At 39.8% G+C, this 19,908-nt stretch overlaps 1 protein-coding gene and 1 pseudogene across 1 annotated transcript; both read left to right on the top strand.

The window, feature by feature from the left end:
• Positions 1 to 576: 576 nt before the first annotated feature.
• Positions 577 to 7,916, top strand: LOC113245808 (olfactory receptor 52B2). Its single transcript, XM_057316908.1, has one exon. The coding sequence runs from the start codon at positions 6,596 to 6,598 to the stop codon at positions 7,562 to 7,564; it is 969 nt and encodes a 322-aa protein (XP_057172891.1). The 5' UTR covers positions 577 to 6,595; the 3' UTR covers positions 7,565 to 7,916.
• Positions 7,917 to 13,127: 5,211 nt separating this feature from the next.
• On the top strand, positions 13,128 to 15,414 carry LOC123000335 (olfactory receptor 52B2-like; annotated as a pseudogene).
• Positions 15,415 to 19,908: the final 4,494 nt, after the last annotated feature.

Genomic DNA, 19,908 nt, shown 5'->3' with positions numbered 1-19,908 from the left:
TGTCTCTGTTACTATTAATTTTCTTTGCTTTGAAGTCCAGTTTATCTGATATCAATATAACTACTCCTACTTTTTTTGATGTTTACATGATATATATTTTTCTATCCTTTTATTTTCAGCATCTAGTTGAGTTGTGTTTTTCTAAAATTCAGTCTCTGTTTTTTAATTGGTGTACTGAAACCATTTATAATTAAGGTAATTGGTAATATGTGACGGGCTTAAGTGTGCCATCTTACTGCTTTCTGTTTGTTTCTTCAGTGACTCTTGTTTCCGTTTCTTTGCCTTTCTGTGGGTTATTTGAACCTTCTTAGGATTCCTTCTTGATTTATTTATAGGGTTTTGAGTGTATGGTTTTGTACAGTTTTCTTTGTGGTTGTTTCATTGAAGCATACATATATGACTCATAGTCCACTGGTATCAACTTTTCACCACTTTTAGTAAAATGTGAAAAACAGTTCCATTTAGATGTCCCTTTGCTCTTCCCACTTTTAAATATCATTATCTTGAGTATCAGCTGGTATTTTTCTTTTTCTTTTACTGTTGTATGTGAAATGAAAACTCATGAGAAGAATTTACCTATATTTCTGCTCTTTTCATTGTTCATTGTTTCTGATGCTTCAAAAAATCCTTCTTCTGACAAATATGGACACACATGAAACTCAGACGTCTCCATATGTAGAGTATTTTCATCAAAGAAACTCCCTCTGCTTCCTCCCAGCCCAGAGGCAGTCATTCTGATTTATGTCGCCACAGATGAGTTGTTGTCTGTTGCAGAAACTCCTATAAATGGAATCATACAGTATGTAGCCTTTGGGTCTGGCTTCTTTCCCTCAACATAATGATCTTGAGTTTAATTTGTATTGATGCATGTTTTAGAAGTTTGTTCATTGTAATTGCTGAACAGGATTCCATCGTGTAAATATATCACAATTTGTTTATCGAGTCTTCTGTTGGTGGGCATTTAGGCTGTTTCTAGTTTTTGGCTACTATGAATAAAGCTGCCATGAACATTTGTGTACGAGGCTTTTGTGAATTTATGATTTATTTCTCTTGGTAAATACCTGAAAGTGGGATTGCTGGGTTGATGTCATTTTCTTTATTCTTTATGGGGTTCCTAGCAACTTTTTGCTCCAAAAGTTATAAGGTGAGTTGGGAAGGATTACTCTCCTCCCAACTTTAATTAAGTGCTCACACAAAATAAATTTTGCTTTTAATGGTATAAACATTTTAATCAGTCTTTAATTTACTCAGTTTCTCTTTTCTTGAACTTACCTTGAGTGATTGATCTTGCAGGGTTGCTTCAAAATGATCTCTCTTAGCTCTCTTAGAGTTTCTGGACTGAGTCTGAACACTCTGACATGCTCACCTGGGGGCTTTTGTTTTCTCTTCTTACCAGCTACTTGGTCTCTCTCAACCTCTGTCTTTTTATTTGCCAAATGGTTATAATAATGGTCCTTATCGTATTAGATTGCTCTGAGAATTAAATGAGATAATTTATGTTTAGCCCTAACACAGTGACAGGGCTGTAGTGAGGGCTCATTTAACTGTTACTATGTTATTGCTGGGATTTCTGTCACTGCTCTTACGCTGTGTCTTCAAATACTTTCTGCGTGTGTTGTCTGGAGTCACTAATTATCCCTAGAGTTTGTGCTCCCTGTTGGCATTAGGGGAAGAGTTTTCTTTTCTCCTTTAGTTCATTGACCCCATGTTTAATGATCCCAGGGGTAACTCTGACACCTGCCTCCAGAAGAAGGAAGCACGTGTCTTCTCAGTCCAAATATAAGCACCCTGAACAGAGGGGAATCGTGACACCCCCTCATGCCAACATGATCAGTCTCCAGCTTTCTCTTTTCTTCTCATTCCTCTTCTCGCAGAATGAGCAGTGCTCTGCTCTACCATTTTCTCAGTCCTTCAGCTGATACTGTGATATAGTAGGTGAGTTTAAGAGCATCGAGGGTAGCGGGGGAGGGATTGGCAGGAGTGTTGAGTGTGAGTGTTTGTGTATTTAGGAGAATCTGTGAAGGACAGAGACTAGAGCTGGGAGACAGGAAGTAGAGATGTGGGAATGAGACAGAGGATAAGAGAGGGATTGCAGCATGGCAGACCACAGGGTGGGGAGGGTGGGCACAGGGGGAGATGTCAGTTGGACTAGGAGGTGGCACTGGTTAGGAATGGGAATGCAGAATGGGGTGCGGGAAAGTATTGGAGAATGTGGGGGAAGAGACTTTTTGATTAAAAAAATTTTTTTTGCTTTTTTTTAAGTAGGCTCTGCACCCAATTTAGGGCTGAAACTCACAACCCTGAGGTCAGGTCATATGTTCTATCCACTGAGCCACTCAGGTGCCCCTGATAAATGTTTGAGGGCAGTTCATAGAGCAGTTAGAATCAGACTGTGCCAAGACAGAGTTTATCAGTGGGGGATAATCATGAAAATGGCTCAGATTTTGATCAGTACGTTGGTGAAACAGGCAAAGCTACGGGTGAAAGATTAACTCGCTAATGCCATGGTTCATTTGTTCAAATATTTCCTAAGTACCTATGATGTGCCAGACTCTGTGCTTAGTGCTGTGAACTCTTAGTCCCAAACTGAGGAGGACTCTTGAGGAAACTATTCTTGGTAATCTGGATAAGCCAGGAAAGTCCTCATTCTGTCTCCCATCCTGTACTTTGCAGAACAGGTATAGAGATTGGGACAAGAGATTGTGCCTTGGAGCTGGGTTCTCTATGATTTTGCCATCACAACATACAAATATGGCGGATGATATTTACACATGGTACACCACCATATGCTTACTCAGATTTTTACAAAATCTTCACAATGCTTATTGGGAGTGAAACAAATGGGTAGGTGGAAATCTTTCTTGAGATGTTTATGTATTAAAAAACATGAGTCATCATGTCAGTGAATTAAGGGTATATCAGTACCTCTGCAGTATAGATAACACTGGCTTTAGGTTATGAAAAGACTTTACATGCTGGCTTTAAGTGCACGTGAGCAAGAGTGAGGTTATTAGATATATAAATCTGCATTTGCTCCAATTTATTAAAAAGATAAACATTCACCTTATGTATTGAAAAGGATTCCTTGTGACACATCTTATAACTAATCTTTCCAATATATTGTGCTGCAAACAGAGGCCACCCTTATAACCTGGGGTGAGGGGCAAGCTGTTTTATCCATTAGGGACGTTGCTTCAGTGTGGAGAGCCTGTACCTTTTAAAGAACCTAAAAGTGGTGAAAAGCACCTGAGATCTGAAGCCTATGTACAAAGAAAATGGCAAAATAAAATTACTACTTGTTTAAATAAATATCTACATAATACAACTAGGCAAAAAAGTAATGGACTCAACTCCTGTGTAGTTATCTAACAGTTGTATCTAACACGATTTGTGATGTGCAACCCTCTGATGTCAGGAGAGTCTTCCAGTGTTAGACTGCACGAAGACATAAAAGGCTTTTACATAACCCCCTAAAGAGAGAAGGGGCATAACCAAAAAATAGAGTTGGCTGGGACTCGCAGGAAGGAAAGAAGACCCTGGAAGGAAAAGGAGACAGCAAAGTCAGCTCAGGAGCTGCAGGGAAGAAATGCATTTCACCTTAGCCTGGACTGGCTCTTCCCCCAATGCTCGCTCCTGTCTCTCCTTGATTCTAGAGCTGAAGCTCTGACTCCCATCACTCTGCCCTGCCCCCAGCATTCCAAAAATGATGGAGACAGTCTCTGTTTCTGCTGAGATAGATGGGTGTTTTTCAAAGCACTCAACGGAAGCCTGCCAGGTAACTGTGACCTGAGCTAAGTCCGTCAGTGGAGGACCTGCTTGTGTACCACCCAGCCCTCGGGTCTTGGTTCTGTGACACCAGGTCCTTCTGAGAGATCTGTTCTCACGCTGTTTTTTTTCTCATTGGCCACTTTCCTCATCCCTTTCACTCTTCTTTTTCTCAGGAAAGGAATTTCCTTTGGTCATATTTGGATGAAGAATAAGACTTTAATGTTGCTGAATATTTGTTAATGTGTTTTGCCTATTGAAAAAAAAACAATGGGATGATAGCCAAAGAGACTTACCAATAGTAATAACAAGACTAATCACCTAGTCTTTGGAGCACTTTATCTGAACTAACTCACTTAATCCTCCTGATTATCTCATGCAGTTCATTGTTACCCACATGTTACAAGTGAAAAAATGGAGGTGTGCCAGAGTAAAGTGACTTGCCCTGAAGCTAGTCAGGGAAGAATTGGGAAATTAACCCAGGAAGTCTGGCTCTAGAACTTGGTGTCCTCACCTACTACACCTGTTCCTTCCCACTCAATATGGCTCCCTGCCCCTTCTCTACCATTCTGAATCTTTTTTCTCTCTCATCTAGATATTCTCTTAGGATTTTGGGAGGTACTTTCTGTGAGACTTTCGATGTGCCTCTTAGTGCCTGTGACTTTCCTCTCTTCTCATCCCTCTTCCTAAATGAGCCTAGAACCCTCCTGCTGAGAACCCTCGGCAGGGCTGAGATGGGGCCCTCAGAAGCCATTGAATAAAATGAAAGTCCTTCTTCACACACAGTAACCTTTCTGGAACCTCAGTAACAGCCATCCAGGTCTCGTTGCCCTTCTCTCTGCCCTGCCTTTGCTGTCTCACTGTTGAGGTTTTAAAGCATCATTAGAATTATAGTAGAGAGCCAGAGTTGTTTTTATGAGGACTTATATCAGGTATCTTTTATTGAGAAGGGATGCATGAATAACTAATGGGGTTGGGAGAAGTGATGAGGAAAATTTTCAGTAACTTTTCTTCTAAGGAAAAAGAATTTGTTTTCTGGTGGGGCTTTTGTTTATATAAATTTAGGTCCAGTGCTTTAGAATAGAGGCAGAGCAATGCTATCAGTGGCCTTTCTCTGTGCTTATCCCAGGAAAGCTCAGCCTCTCCTCTAAATAGAAGTTGAATGAATATTTAAAATCTACTGCCTTGAAAGATGTCATGTTATTAGCTCACTTGGGGACCATGCTTCTCTGAATCTGGCCCTGTTCCGTTTTCTGTACCCACCTGTAGTCCCATTGTTCACTCCACGCAGCCCATCGTGCTCTGAGCAAGTGCATCTGCATAGGGGCAGGGGGATAGACTCATAAGTTGGTGCTTTCATTCCTTTGGATGCCTTCCTCCATGGGGCCCTCTGATTATCAGTAGTAGATCCATTCAGTATTTATTTGGTAACCTTATACTCTTGATTCTCTCCTTATTCTTTCTATTGTCCCTTTTATCCATGTTCCCTTCCAGAGTTTTAATCATACTTTCTCTAGTCCTAATAGCTAACAGGTCATCCAGAGCTTCAGCAGGAAACCAATCTCACCTGAGAGTTGGGAAAAGCTAAGGAGAGAGGACTTTATGCTTAGCCCTTCTTAGCAGAAGGGAGATCTGAATATTTTTGAGGGTAAGAAACAAGCGGGGCAGGAGGAGGGCTATATTAATGGAACCGCAGGGAAGTGTATTCATTCCTTGTACTCAAAATAGTTTTCCTTTCTGTGGGGGGGATGTTTCTTAAGGATAAGGAGATATAGACTAGACACACCATTCTGGAACCATTTGGGGAGGAGCATGAGAAGTCACAAGGAGCAGGCAATGAATATGGTCCCTCTCAATTTCATTGGTTGCTCCATTCCTTGCTGCCTGTAGGGAAGATTTGAATTTGGGCCAGAGTGGAGAAATACATACCTTAGGCTCCTTCTGGATATCTGCTTGGTGCTCCATTTTCATGAACAGGAAGCCACAAGTGCCAAGATATTAGGTTAGTATCATATGAAATGTTCAAAGTAATAGCCAGATAAATTTAACATGATTAAATATAATCAAGGTAGAATATAATTAAGCTAATAGGTCCTCAGGAAGGAGATACGTTGTTATAAACATAGGTCACTACAAATTGGTATATTTTAAGGAGGCATTTTAAGGTTAAAATTTGTGTAAGTAGAAGTGGAAGGGAAGGGAAATTAAAAAAAAATTTTATTATGTTGTATTAGTCACCATACAGTACATCATTAGTTTTTGATGTAATGTTCCATGATTCATTGTTTGCGTATAACACCCAGTGCTCCATGCAATATGTGCCCTCCTTAATACCCATCACTGGCCTAGTCCAATTCCCCACCCACTTCCCCTCTGAAACCCTCAGTTTGTTTCCCAGAATCCATAGCCAGGGGAGGGAAATTTAAGTAAACAGAGAAGGAGTAAAATCTTGGGGGGAGGGATAAGTATAAAACAGGTAAGTGTGCAAATGCCACTTGTGTAGAATGGTAGAATGAGGTCAGAAAAATGTAATGGGGCCAAACTTTGGGAATAGGGTGACTGGAGGCAGGGGAAGCCTCTGCTAGTTCTTAGAGCACGATTGGCACAGAAGCTGTACATCCTAATGGGGCACCATGGGTCAGAATTTCCTACATTCCTACACCCAAAAATGAGCATTCTCTGGGAGAACTTGCCAGAAGAGTCCCACAGTTTAGAACCTGATGCTATCTTTTATGATCTCTGCACACACTCAGGGGTCCTTTCTGTTCCTGTCATCTTCAGCAGACTCTTCAGCTTCTGAGTTGTTGTAGAGAGGACCCTAAAGTGCATCATGACTCACACCAACTTTACCATCTTCCATCCTGCAGTTTTTGTCCTACTGGGCATCCCTGGGTGGGAGCCTTACCACATTTGGCTATCAATACCCCTCTGCCTCATGTATATCACTGCTGTCCTGGGGAACACCATCCTTATAGTGGTCATCATCACAGAACGTAATCTTCATGAGCCCATGTACTTCTTCCTCTCTATGCTGGCCATCACAGACATCCTGTTGTCTACCACTACTGTACCCAAAGCTCTAGCCATCTTTTGGCTCCACGCCCATGACATTGCCTTTGATGCCTGTGTCACCCAAGTTTTCTTTGTCCATGTGATGTTTGTGGGGGAGTCAGCCATCCTGTTAGCCATGGCCTTTGACCGCTTTGTGGCCATCTGTGCCCCCTTGCATTATACAACAGTGCTAACGCGGAGTGTTGTGGGAAGGATTGCTCTGGCCATTGTCACCCGAAGCTTCTGCATCATCTTCCCAGTGATCTTCTTATTGAAGCGGCTGCCCTTCTGCCGGACCAACATCATCCCCCATTCCTACTGTGAGCATATTGGAGTGGCCCGCTTGGCTTGTGCTGACATCACCATTAACATCTGGTATGGGTTCTCAGTGCCCATTGTCATGGTCATCTTGGATGTGATCCTCATTGCTGTGTCTTACTCACTGATCCTCAGAGCAGTGTTTCGTTTGCCCTCCCAGGATGCCCGGCACAAGGCCCTCAGCACTTGTGGCTCCCACCTCTGCGTCATCCTCATGTTTTATGTTCCATCCTTCTTTACATTATTGACCCACCGCTTTGGACGCAACATTCCTCGACATGTCCATATCCTGCTGGCCAATCTTTATGTAGTGGTGCCACCAATGCTCAACCCTATGGTCTATGGTGTGAAGACTAAGCAGATCCGGGAGGGTGTAGCCCACCGGTTCTTTGACATCAAGACTTGGTGCTGTGCTTCCCCTCTGGGCTAATGGCTCTGCATGAATCTGCACTCCAAGCTTTATCAAGGAAACTAGGCATGAAATACAGAGATTTTCTGGACTGAGAGGGCTTTTACTTCTCTTCCTTTCTCTCTTCCTTCTTCGTTGTCGTCATCCCCCTCCAACTTTTCTTTTTTTCCTCTTCTGTCTCTTCATCTTTGCATCCTTCTCCTGTTTCTCTGTTTGTTTTATCTTCTTCTCTTCTTGTATCCCTTCTCCACAACCCAGAGATAATAACTAAGTGTACATGCCTCTGATGTGAACATTTGGTATCTTCAGTAAAACAGACGTACTCAAGAAACAGAGAACACCATGAACTGGGTTATAAACACATGGATGAAAATAATTTTATATTTAACATCTGAAGGGATTCCAGTTTTTTTTTTTAATCTTCAAATGTGCATTGATTCTTTGTACAGATTCAAGTAGATTTCTCCTCACTTTTACAATGGCAGGTATTTTCGAAAAATAGTCATGCATGCCCTTCAGCCATCTGGAAAACTGTTCATTCTTCAAATTTCAGATAAAGAGCTACCTTCCCTGCAAACTCCTCCCTGACTTTTCCAAGCAATCCGAGGCTCCTATCTTTGTATATTGATTGCATCTTGTACAAATCTCAAAATGCTTGTAGTGAATTGTAATGGGTTATTTATTTATTTGTACCCCTAATTGACTGTAAACTCCTTGAAATCAGAAGAGTGTGTGTCATTCATATTTGTACTCCAGTGCATTATAAAATGCCTGGCACATAATAAATGTTTGAAAAATGAATGAGCACACAATTACCTCCTGATGTTAGAACATGCATTTCTATTATGCTCTCAAATGATCAGCTAAATTAGTCCACAAACCAGTGATGAGTAAATCAGCTCCTCACAAAGGCAGTTTGGCATCAGGGAGGCAAATAAGTTGTAGACTGCAGAGCTTCTTACTTCTTACACCTTTGCTGTAACAGACACACCAGGGGATAGACTAGAGTAGGAGGAAACAGGGCGCTCTTGATTTTCCCTTCTAACCTGGCCTCCGACCCTTCTCAGTGTGAAGAATTATAGCACATTGTTCCTGGCTGGATTAGCAACTTTGGAGTAGTCTCTCGGAGTTTAAAGTCTTGCCCCTCATCCTTTCATGCTTTTTCAGAAGAGATCATATACACTCATTTCTTCAACCACCATTGACACAAATGAGTCCAACATCCCTCTCTCCATCGTAGAACTCTTATTTGAGTTTAGATGCATAAATATACCTAGCAACTGGATTTCTCCTCCAGGATATAGAGCTCCCATTCAGGCTAGCTTTTCTTCCTGTTCCATTCCTTTTCTTAGGAACTAGATTATGGTGATTCCATCAGCTTCACGGAGCTAGAAACCCTGGGGAGTTTCTCAACTTCTTCCTCTCTGTTGTGTTCCTCAAGAAATTAATGATTGTTACCAATATTGATTGTTCCACTAAATAATTAGGTGGATAATATTTGTAGTCCTGTCAGGATTAAAGCCCTATCCCTATTATTTTCTAGCTGTGTGAATGTGTGAAACATATTTAATATTTTTAGTCCTCATTTTTTTTTACCTGTAAAATGGGGATAGCAATAATATCTCATAGGGGTGTTGAGAAGATTACATGAAATAAACTGTATATAATAGTTGAGAAGATGAAATGAAATAAACCATATGTATAGTACTTAATATAATCCTTGGCTCATAGTAAGTATCTGAGAAATATTTCATTAATGCTAAGTTCTTAGTATTGTTAATTTTCTTTTCTTTCTTTCTTTTTTTTTTTTTTAAAGATTTTATTTACTTATTTGACAGAGAGAGAGACAGCCAGTGAGAGAGGGAACACAAGCAGGGGGAGTGGGAGAGGAAGAAGCAGGCTCCCAGCAGAGCAGGGAGCCCGATGCGGGGCTCCATCTCAGGACCCTGGGATCACGCCCTGAGCCGAAGGCAGATGCTTAACGACAGAGCCACCCAGGCTCCCCTGTTAATTTTCTTTTTAACATCGCCTGTACCAATTACTTATGTCTGTTATTATCTTTCACCTCAGATTATGCATTAGCTTCTTAATTGATTTCATTGTTTTCAGTCTTTTACACTGTAACCTGAATTATAAATTGACTGGAAGTTAAACATTCTAAAAGGCAGAGCTTCTGTCAAATACTTTCAAGGAATCTTCATTACTTATAGAAGTGTTTTCCATAGAATATTCTGCAGAAACAGCAGATATCATAATAGATGTTTCATTAAAAAGTTCCAGTCAAATAACTGAAAAATGCTGATACTCCGTGGGTCATGCACATGGCTCTCCAAGGGAAGGCTAGAGTTTGCAGAACATCCTCCAGTAATGTGACCATAGATATTTGTCTCCATGTCCATATCATTTTTCTGATAGCACATCAATTTACATCTCTAAAATAACCCAGTGTTCCATTAGCCACAGTTTAGAAATCATAGGACTACAGGGTAATTTCTAAACCAAGCATTAACTTAATAATGTAGTCCTAACTTACTTTTCCATTTCTATCTCAAAACACACGACCATATAGCAATCTATTAGTATATAATAGTGTCAATAATTATAACTTAGAACAGTCGCTAGATTAATCTCTGCTGGGAACCATGGGAAGTGCTCTGCTGCATTGGCTTATTTAATCCTTATACAGCCTTGCGAGATAGCGCCTCTACTATCTGTTTTATACACAGAGGCACCCCCAAGTTTCAGAGAGGATGAATGACGAAGGCCTCTCAGCTGGCAAGTGGTAGAGTACTGACGGCAATTCCTTTTTGAAGTCTTCACCAATCCCCCCAAGTCAGAGGTGATTTCTCTGTCCTCTGGCTCTCCACAGCAATGACATTTATGTTTCAACTGAATGTTAATTACTCCATGAAACCATCAGAGCTTGGGTTCTGTGAGAGCAGAGAATATGTCTGACTCATCGTTATAGTTCCAACATCTAGCATAGGCTTCAGTACGTATATTTATGGATTGATTAATTTGAAATGTTGGTAAAGTGTTTGACCTCTGGACCCTTCACGGTTAAATATTATCTAACTTTATGACTGAAAATCATTTGGACACCACATACACACCACTTATTTCCTTCTGGTCTATTTCTTCTACATCTCCACAGGCTTCTATGTACCTTGAGGTCTAGCAGGTGTAGCAGGGCTTCAGTGTTCTATGTTTTGACCAGCAGCAACTCATATCCGCTCTGTCCATGTCTTAGCCAGAGACATGGAGTCTTTAACAGATGCAGTGTGTACAGACTGCTGTAGGTAGGGCAGAGTTAGATTGCCCACCCTCTCTGGTTCCTGAGTGAGTGATCTCTGGAGATTGGTCCTGCTGGGGTCTGTCTCTTTCTAATTAAACCAGATGCTCCCTAGAGACCTGGTGGAGTAGAAGCTCTCTTCTTGCCCAAGGGATTCCTGTGGATGAGGTTCAAATACTGCCCTGTTTTACTCCTGAGTCTGCATCTGTCAGCTTCTTTCACATGTTGAGGAAGAACTTTCTTTTGAACTGGAGTAAGTTTCTGGGAAGGGGATAAATATTTCTTTCCTAGGAATTTTAGGTTTTCTTGGAATAAACTTAATAAACTATTGATTCAGATGAGATCTTCTCGATTCCTCTGGATAGTGTAGTGTAAGTACATACTATCCAGTGTGTATATCTTGACATCTTGAGCTGCTGCAGACATTTTTTACTATGCAGGGCTGGGAGAATGACTAATATTTTTCCAGAATTGAAGTGGTTTAAAAAAATATTGAACACTGGGGTCGCCTGGATGGCTCAGTCGGTTAAGTGTCTAACTCTAGGTTTTGGCCCAGGTCTTAAGATCAAGCCCCATGTTGGGCTCCGCACTCAGCAGACAGTCTGCTCTAAGATTCTCTTCCTCTGCCCTTCCCCCCACTCATGAGCACACACACACACACACACACTCCCTCTCTCAAATAAATAAATAAATCTTTAAAAAAAGTAAAAAAAAAAACACTGAAAAGTAAGTATATTAAAACTCACAATGCTAAGTTTAAATATACTATTTATATAAAATTAGAATTTATTATAATTCTACTGGCTTTAGTGGGAGAAACTCATAAATGATGCTTTCAAAATAAAATTAGTGAAAAAACTAACCATTAAAAGCATATAAAAACATATATATAGGTGCTCCCATTTTCCCTTTTGCCTTGGGCTCCGATATGGCTCCATACAGCATGGTCAATCCTATCTTTATTTAAAATTTTGATTTCTTGTTCATCATGGATATTTTGCATTCAATTTGACTTGAAAATTGTATTGAAATATTATGTTTATTGAATTTTTGGTTCACGCTTACATTTTGTACTGAGGTAGTTCTCATTTCACCTCAGTCCTGGCCTTAGGAGACTCAACACCTGGAGGGCAGACCAGAGTCTCAAGGAAGTGTGGCCCCTGCTTGAATCTTTCCATAAACCTGATAGTTAGAAACATACCTTTCAGTTCAGGAGCAAAGACATTTCCCTATGTGTTCAAGCCACAGTGAGGTGGGATTTTCTGTTACTTATAACGTAAAGTGTTGTAACTGATACAAGAGAGAAGAAAAGAATTATCTTATTCATTTTCATTTTCAATTTGCTTTTACACTTAACTATATGCCATGACTGATACTTTCTTCTTAAGAGTGGAAACAAAACATTCTATTGTACTGTATATTCCATGATTTATTTTTTTGCCCTATTGATGGATATGGAAGTTGCCATAATTTCTTTTATTATAGCAATAGTATAACAATGAATTTCCTTATAGAAATATCTGTATGTTCTCATGCTGTATCACCAGCACTGGGGGCTAAGTTTTTCTTATGTTTTCCAATTTGATAGGAAAACTATGATACTTCAATATGACAGATTTTCATTTCTTTAAGTTTTGAGCACCTATTCATGTATATATTTGCTATTTATTTTTCTTGTGGTGTAGGGAATTGCCTATTTTGATTCTTTGCATATTTTTTGTTTTTTCCTCATTGATTTATACTAACTTTCAATATTCAAGGATATTAGCCCTTTGTCTATTATATGCTTTATAATTTTTTCTCCTAGAATTTTTATTTATTCTCCTAGAATTTATTCTTGTCTACATTTTGCATAATTACATCATTCAATTATTACTGTCCATGAAATACCATTTTCTTAACTTACTCAGAAAGATCTTCCCAAACTTAAAAATATTTTCCTGTTTTCTCCTAAGACCTTCACTTTAATTTTTAATATTTTCAGTTTTTATTTTTAAAATATACGTCTTTAATTTATCTAGGATTTCTATTTGTTTAGTGAGTGAGGTGGGAACTAATTTTATTCTTTTACAAAAATATCATTGTTCAATATCAAAATGCCATTAACTGAATAGGCCTTCCTTTCCCTGCTAAATTGAAATGGTATGTTATTACTTTTAAATTTCCAAATATATTAGTTTCTGGACTCTCTATTTAGTTGTATTGATCTGCTGACTAATAATAACAGGCATTTATAGTATTTTTATGCTAGGCATTATACTAAGCAGTTTAAAGAAAGCATTCAATTTAATCCTTGCAAGATAAACATGAATAGCTCATTTTCATGGATTAGGCTGAATTTCTGAAATGTGAAAAACTTGCCTTTTGTCAATAATCAGAAAGTTGGAAGCCCAGAATTTGAACCTGGAGAAGGCTTCTCAGATAATAAATATTTGAGCTGTGAATTGGAAGCTCAGTAGGCTTAATAAACATCCAAGGTAGAAAAGTATGTTCCAGATTAAGAGAAAAGCTTGAGAAAAGTCATGAAGATTGGAAAACTCAGGTTTTGTGTGGAGAATAGATCATGGTCTATTTAACGTCCATGTAATTTAATGTCAGAGTGCCTAAAGGGACTAAAGCTAGAGAGGAGAGTAACAGTGGGATTGTGGAAGGCTTTGCATGCTTGAGAAGTTTGAGTTTTATCTTGTAATGAAAAAATCATTATATAAAGGTTATAAGTGAAAATCCAATAAGATTTTTGTTTGTTTTGTGCATACCAGCCAGGCTGCAAATAGCTGACGGAAGTGGAGGGGTTGAGTGTGGGAAGCCCAGTTAGGTAGGATGCCATTGCACCAGACAAGTGAAGGATGCTTAAACCAGAGTAGGAACATGTAAGTGAGAATGAAGGAAGAGAAACGAGAAGGAAGGTTTATATGGCTTCTAGACATCGCTCAGGTGTGACCAGGAACCTTTACTTATATTTGTGTTTATAATGATGTAGGAAATGAAAGCATAACATTATATACTCTAAGTCAAGGAATTAGTGATTGATTTAATTATCTAATGTTCAACTTTTAGTGAAACTTATTGTTGGTTCTGCCCACTGACTCTCTGTTTCTGTAGTCTTCCTAGAGAGACTCCCAAAGCAGGCATGTTCAGTGCTAACTTCTCCACCTTCCACCCCACTGTGTTCATCCTACTTGGCATCTCAGGGCTGGACAACTGACACACCTGGATATCTCTCCCCTTCTGCCTCATGTGCATCACTGCAGTATTGGGAAATGGAGTCCTCATCCTTGTCTTCAGTGTACAAACCCTCTATGAACCCATGTATATCTTCCTATCCATGTTGGCTGGCACTGACATCTTGCTGTCCACCACCACCATTCCCAAGGCCCCGGGTATCTTTTGGTTTCATGTTGGGGAGATGGCCTTTGATGCCTGCATCACTCAGATGTTTTTCATCCATGTTGCCTTTGTGGCTGAGTCAGGTATCCTGTTGGCTATGGCATTTGACCGCTATGTGGCCATTTGTACTCCCTTGAGATCTACACAGCCATCTTAACTCCTATGGCAATTGGAAAAATGACTGGCAATCTGGGGACGAAGCACTGGGACTCTTTCCCTATCATATTCCTGCTGAAGAGGCTGCCATACTGTTGAGCTAATATCATCCCCCACTCATATTGTGAGCACACTGGGGTGGCCAGATTGGCCTGTGGTGACATCACTGTCAATATCTGGTATGGCTTCTCCATGCTGATGGCATCTGTTTTGGTAGGCGTTGCTCTCATTGGTATTTCCTACACTTCGATTCTCCAAGCTGTGTTTAGACTTCCTTCCCAGGATGCCCAGCACAAGGCTCTCAATACATGTGGTTCCCACATTGGAATCATTCTCCTCTTTTTCATCCCATCCTTTTTTACTTTCTTAACCCACCGATTTGGCAAAAATATCCCCCACCATGTCCACATCCTTCTCTCTATGTGTTAATTCCCCCCATGCTTACTCCCATCATCTATGGAGAAAAACCAAGCAAATCAGGGATAGTATGGCTCACATGTTATCTGTTGTGGAGAAGTCTTGAGAAAGTCTATGTTTCTTTCATAGTTTTCTCTTACCAGCAGGAGAAAAAAGAACTTAGCAACCAAGTTCTCAAGTTTAGGCACTTTAGTGTACTGAAGCAGAAAGTACATAGGCTTTGGAATAAAATGTATCTGGATTCAAATCCTAGTTCATTTACTTCCTGATTTTTGACCATGGTTAGGTTCCCACCATTTGGAAATTTAGTCCTAACCTATAACATAGACTCAATTGTACCTATGCTGTAAGAGTTTTGTACGGATTAAAATTTATAAACTACTTTGTACATTGCTCAACACTTAGTGGGCTCTCAATGTTAGCTATAATTTCTAACTTGAAGTTTGTTACCCAAGGAAGACCTTTTAGATTTGATGTATGTGAGATTTCCAGTATTTCCGGAGGCTGCTCTGCCTTTGCTTACCTCCCAAGACTTTATGATAGCCATCAACATCTCCAAATTACTGCCATCATAACCACAAGTTTGCTGTATGAATCAGTTTAGGTAATAGATACAAAAGAATGCTTTAAAAAATTAAAATGTTGAAAAAGACTAAGGTTGGCATTGATTACATTTTATATGTAAAGAACTATCTCCATTATTATGTTAAAGAAATTTCTTAACTCATGCAGGAAATGGGTTGAGTGACACAGACACAGGCATTGCCCTTAGAGAGTTAGTTGTCTGAGTTGGACACATGAACAAAGAACAAGTTATGGGGTCCACACTGATAATAGAGAATATGATACAGCACACAAATATTCACATGTTAAAAAGAGGATGTAAGCCAGTATCTATGATTCTATGTCTTCTATATCCATACTTTCCCCCCGAATTAGAGACAGTTGTATGGCTTTAAGTTTCATTGGTATCTCCAGCCTTGATTTTTTCTTTGAAATCTAGATTCATATATTCAGCTGTTTCTTGACATCTCCGGTTATACGTCTTGTAGGCATCTCAAAATAAACATGTCTGTATTAGGATAATTTAAGCTATGCTTTATTTCAGTTAATTAACAAAACAAAGTTCATTCCTCTCTAATTTAAAGTATAGTGTGTATCGACAGAATCTATTTTCCATCAGGTAGTCAGGAATCCTGGATCCCTCTGTCTTGTGAAGTGTAGTCATATCAATGTGCATTTCTCTAAGTTGCAAAAGCAGGGAAAGAGAGGGAAAGGTGAGGCACTCCAATTATTAATTGCCTTGGTGTTGAAGTGTTTGTCATTTTTGCTCACATTTTCCTTGGTGAGTATGTTGTTTTAACAAGGCCACAACTCAGCTGCAGGGGAAGGTGGGAAATGTAGGGGAGCTCATGGGTTTGCAGTGAATGCGCATCGTCTGTGCACTTGATCCATCCATGCCTTTGATCACTTAATATTTCTGTGTTCTCTTACCCCCATGTTAGACCACATTCAAATCATCTCCACTGGAGAATCCCCAAAGTCCTATCCAGGCACTTCGCCCCCTTAAGAGTAGGGTCTTCAGGTGATACACAAGAACTTCTCCATCTGATTTGTTTGGGGGCTCTTCTTGGCCTAGAGGCCTATGATTTAAAAGGAAATTTACCTGCTTACTCCTCACCCCCTTACTAAATATATGATAGTGTCACAGGGACATTTAACAGCAGTAACTTCTCCCATTTGGAAAGATGATGAATATGAGGCCCACAGTGGTCAGTAACTCCTACCAGTTTTGAAGCTGCCGTTGGGTAGACACTGGGAAGGCTCTGTGCCCTGGGTTTGGGAGAAGTTTCTCTTTTTTGGGAGGTTTGGTGGGTGGGAGAAGTTTCTTGATAGACTCTCTAATGGAAACTCTTGTGTCCATTCCTCACTGTGATCCATGGAAACATCTCTCTGGAAGCTTCTTTCTTTTCTATTATCTTTTTAGGTCGCATCTAAAATGGGAATTGGGGAATATGTCCTTCTTGGGGACAATGAGTTTTCTGAGTCCATTTTCTGGTGCAGAAATGTTGGGTCCCAAGAGTTAGGTTAACTCTTAAATAGTCAAGGGATTTCTCAGCTGTGCTCTTGGTTTTTTGGGCAATATATGTTGATTAAAAACCCATGTTTCTTATCTATTTGGTTCCACTTATGTGCCACTAAACATACCCCAAATCTTATTAAGACGTAATTCTCCAATTTTCTCTATTTTTCCCTTTATCACTTCCATGTATGTCTCTGAACCAAATGGAGGCTAATTTGGGGTTCTGATGCCTTTAGTGGGAAGGTACTACCTTTAATTTGACCTTTGCCCTCAGCTGCCTTATTTATCTGAGATGTTTATTGGAGAGCACACTCATAACACGATCTTTATCTTTAGGCAATTTAGTTTACTGAGAAATTTTGCTTGAAGCTTTAAAAAGCCATTTCTTACTGTTCAGAAGCGATTATATTAGGATATGTGGCAAAGAGGGATTAAGGTTGCTAACCAGCAGATATTTTCTGAAGTATGTGGGTGGGGCCAATGTCATCACAAGGGCCCTCATAAATGAAAGAGGCAGGCAGAAGGGTAAAGCATCACCGAGAGAAGTCAGACAGAGAAAGACAAATACTGTATGACGTCATTTATCTGTGGAATCCAAAAAAGCCAAACTCATAGAAACAGTACAATAGTGATTACGAGGCAGGGAGGCTGGTTAATGGGGAGATGTTGGTCAAAGGACACAAACTTCCAGTTATAAGAAAGTAAGTTCTGGGGATCTAACGCACACCATGGTAATTACAGCTCATAATACTGTATTATATACTTGAAAGTTGCTAATAGAGTAGATCTTAAATGTTCTCACCACTAAAAAGAAATGATAATTATGTGATGGGGTGGAGGTGTCAGTTAACACTACGGTGGCAATCATTCTGTAATATAAAAGTGTATCAAAGCAACACATTATACACCTCACACTTCCACAGTGTTACATGTCAATTATATCTGATAAAGCTGTGGAAAATAACCCTGGGAGGAAAGCCATTAGTTGTCTCATTCAACCTGCAATATCATTGTCTTCTTCTTTTCTGTATGAATAACAAATAATGTTTCGTTGTGTTAAATATGCGAAAATTTGAACTTGTATTATTAATACAGTCACTGAATTAGTCTGATTCTTGGAATTTTTGAATGTCAAGAAACATATCTAACTAACAATTTTATGAAGATTAAATGAGATGGTGTTTGTGGCAATTTTTAAGCTGCCAAATACTCTGTATAGGGCATTGCTATTATTCTTATGCTCCTGCCAGGTGGACCCATGAAAGATTGCGTTAATCTCGAGGCTTCTTCCGTGACTGTCTGTCTCTTCTCCCTACACTCTGGAGTCTGAAATTCCTGATCACTGGTGGAAGAGTCACTCTGACCTGCTGGAAAAGGATGCAGCTTGTCTTCTTACTGCCGCCTCTCATGTTTACCCATCCCAATGTAAAGGCCGATTACTCGTGGCTCTGTTGTGGGTTTCCAGCCTCCATGTCCTGCCCGGCATTGAACCACTCTGGCTGATCCCCTCATGTTCCCACCACTGCTCCCACATCCATCCCAAATCTGTCCTCTAAGGAGCTAATGCCCAAGTATGGATTCATCCATAAACTTCCTGAAGGCTCCCCTCAGTGAATGGTCCAGAACATTTTTTTTTTTTTTTGAGACACAGGGAAAGATTACATTTACTACTGTCCTATGACACACAAATTTTTGTTAGGCAGCTGTGGGGTGCAAAGTCCCGTGCTAGATATACTGTTTTGTTTACAATTTCATTAGAGAGATAAAAACAGAAAACAGTCATCTAGTCTCCACTCAAAGACTATGTGGAAACATTCGTCCAGGTTTTGAGTTTTATTGCAAAATAACTTTATTTTTTTATTTTATTTTTTTTATAATGATTTTTTATTATATTATGTTAGTCACCATACAGTACATCCCCGGTTTCCGATGTAAGGCTCGATGATTCATTAGTTGTGTATTACACCCAGTGCACCATGCAATACGTGCCCTCCTTACTACCCATCACCGGTCTATCCCATTCCCCCACCCCCCTCCCCTCTGAGGCCCTCAGTTTGTTTCTCATAGTCTATAGTCTCTCATGTTTCATTCCCCCTTCTGATTACCCCCCCTTTCTTTATCCCTTTCTTCCCCTACTGATCATCCTAGTTCTTATGTTCCATAGATGAGAGAAATCATATGATAGTTGTCTTTCTCTGCTTATTGCAAAATAACTTTAAATGCCTCTATGTGGATTGCACATTCAAGGCACATTGTCTTCCCTTATCTTTTTATTTTATCAATATCCTGTTCCATAGGGAAACCGGGACTATTCCCAATGTACAAATGAGAAAAAAATAGGGCAGTTAAGTAAGTCACAAAGGACACTGTTCTGTCTTTTGGGTTGAAGTTGACCAAAACAGAACACAGGTTGTAAGCAAAATAGGAACCTCTAGCTTGAAGGAGAGATTTAAAAGCTAGACTGTAGGAAGGGCAAAGACATTAAACCATAGGAAGGGCTGGAACTAGCCCTGTCCAACTATCATCTCTATTTTCTCTGTGTGGTAGTTATGTATCATACTATAGACTGGTTCTCTCTATAGCCTGGAAATACAGTTTCTGAGAATTATATTTAAAAATTTTGTCCACTGGAGAGTGACTGCATAAAAATTTGGGAGAAGGACCTCTTTGGCTCAGTTGGAGTCAGGTGCCTACTCGTAGACCAAAGTGTTGTGAGGAAGGAGGGGCGCCTCCTTGTCAGCTATGTGATTAGGGAGGACATTTTTCAGAAAAGCAGCTCCTGAAAGCTAACTGTCAACTACAGTTATGTGGCAGATCAGAGGCAGAAAGGCAAAGGATCTGTATCTCTTGATTTTTAGAGACTTCTGTATTTACGTGTATTTATGTGTTTACTGTATATTCCCTTTCAGACTGTAAACAGTATGGGGGGCAGGTCACGTCTTGCTTGTTTACTCTTTCATCACCAGCATCTCACCCTCAGTCAAAAAGCCTCTGTCATTCTTTTTTTTTTTTTTAATCCTTTTTTTTTTT

Source organism: Ursus arctos, unplaced genomic scaffold, assembly GCF_023065955.2.
Source record: "Ursus arctos isolate Adak ecotype North America unplaced genomic scaffold, UrsArc2.0 scaffold_22, whole genome shotgun sequence".
Taxonomy (NCBI): Eukaryota; Metazoa; Chordata; class Mammalia; order Carnivora; family Ursidae; genus Ursus; species Ursus arctos.
This window is presented reverse-complemented; position numbering and strand designations above follow the sequence as displayed.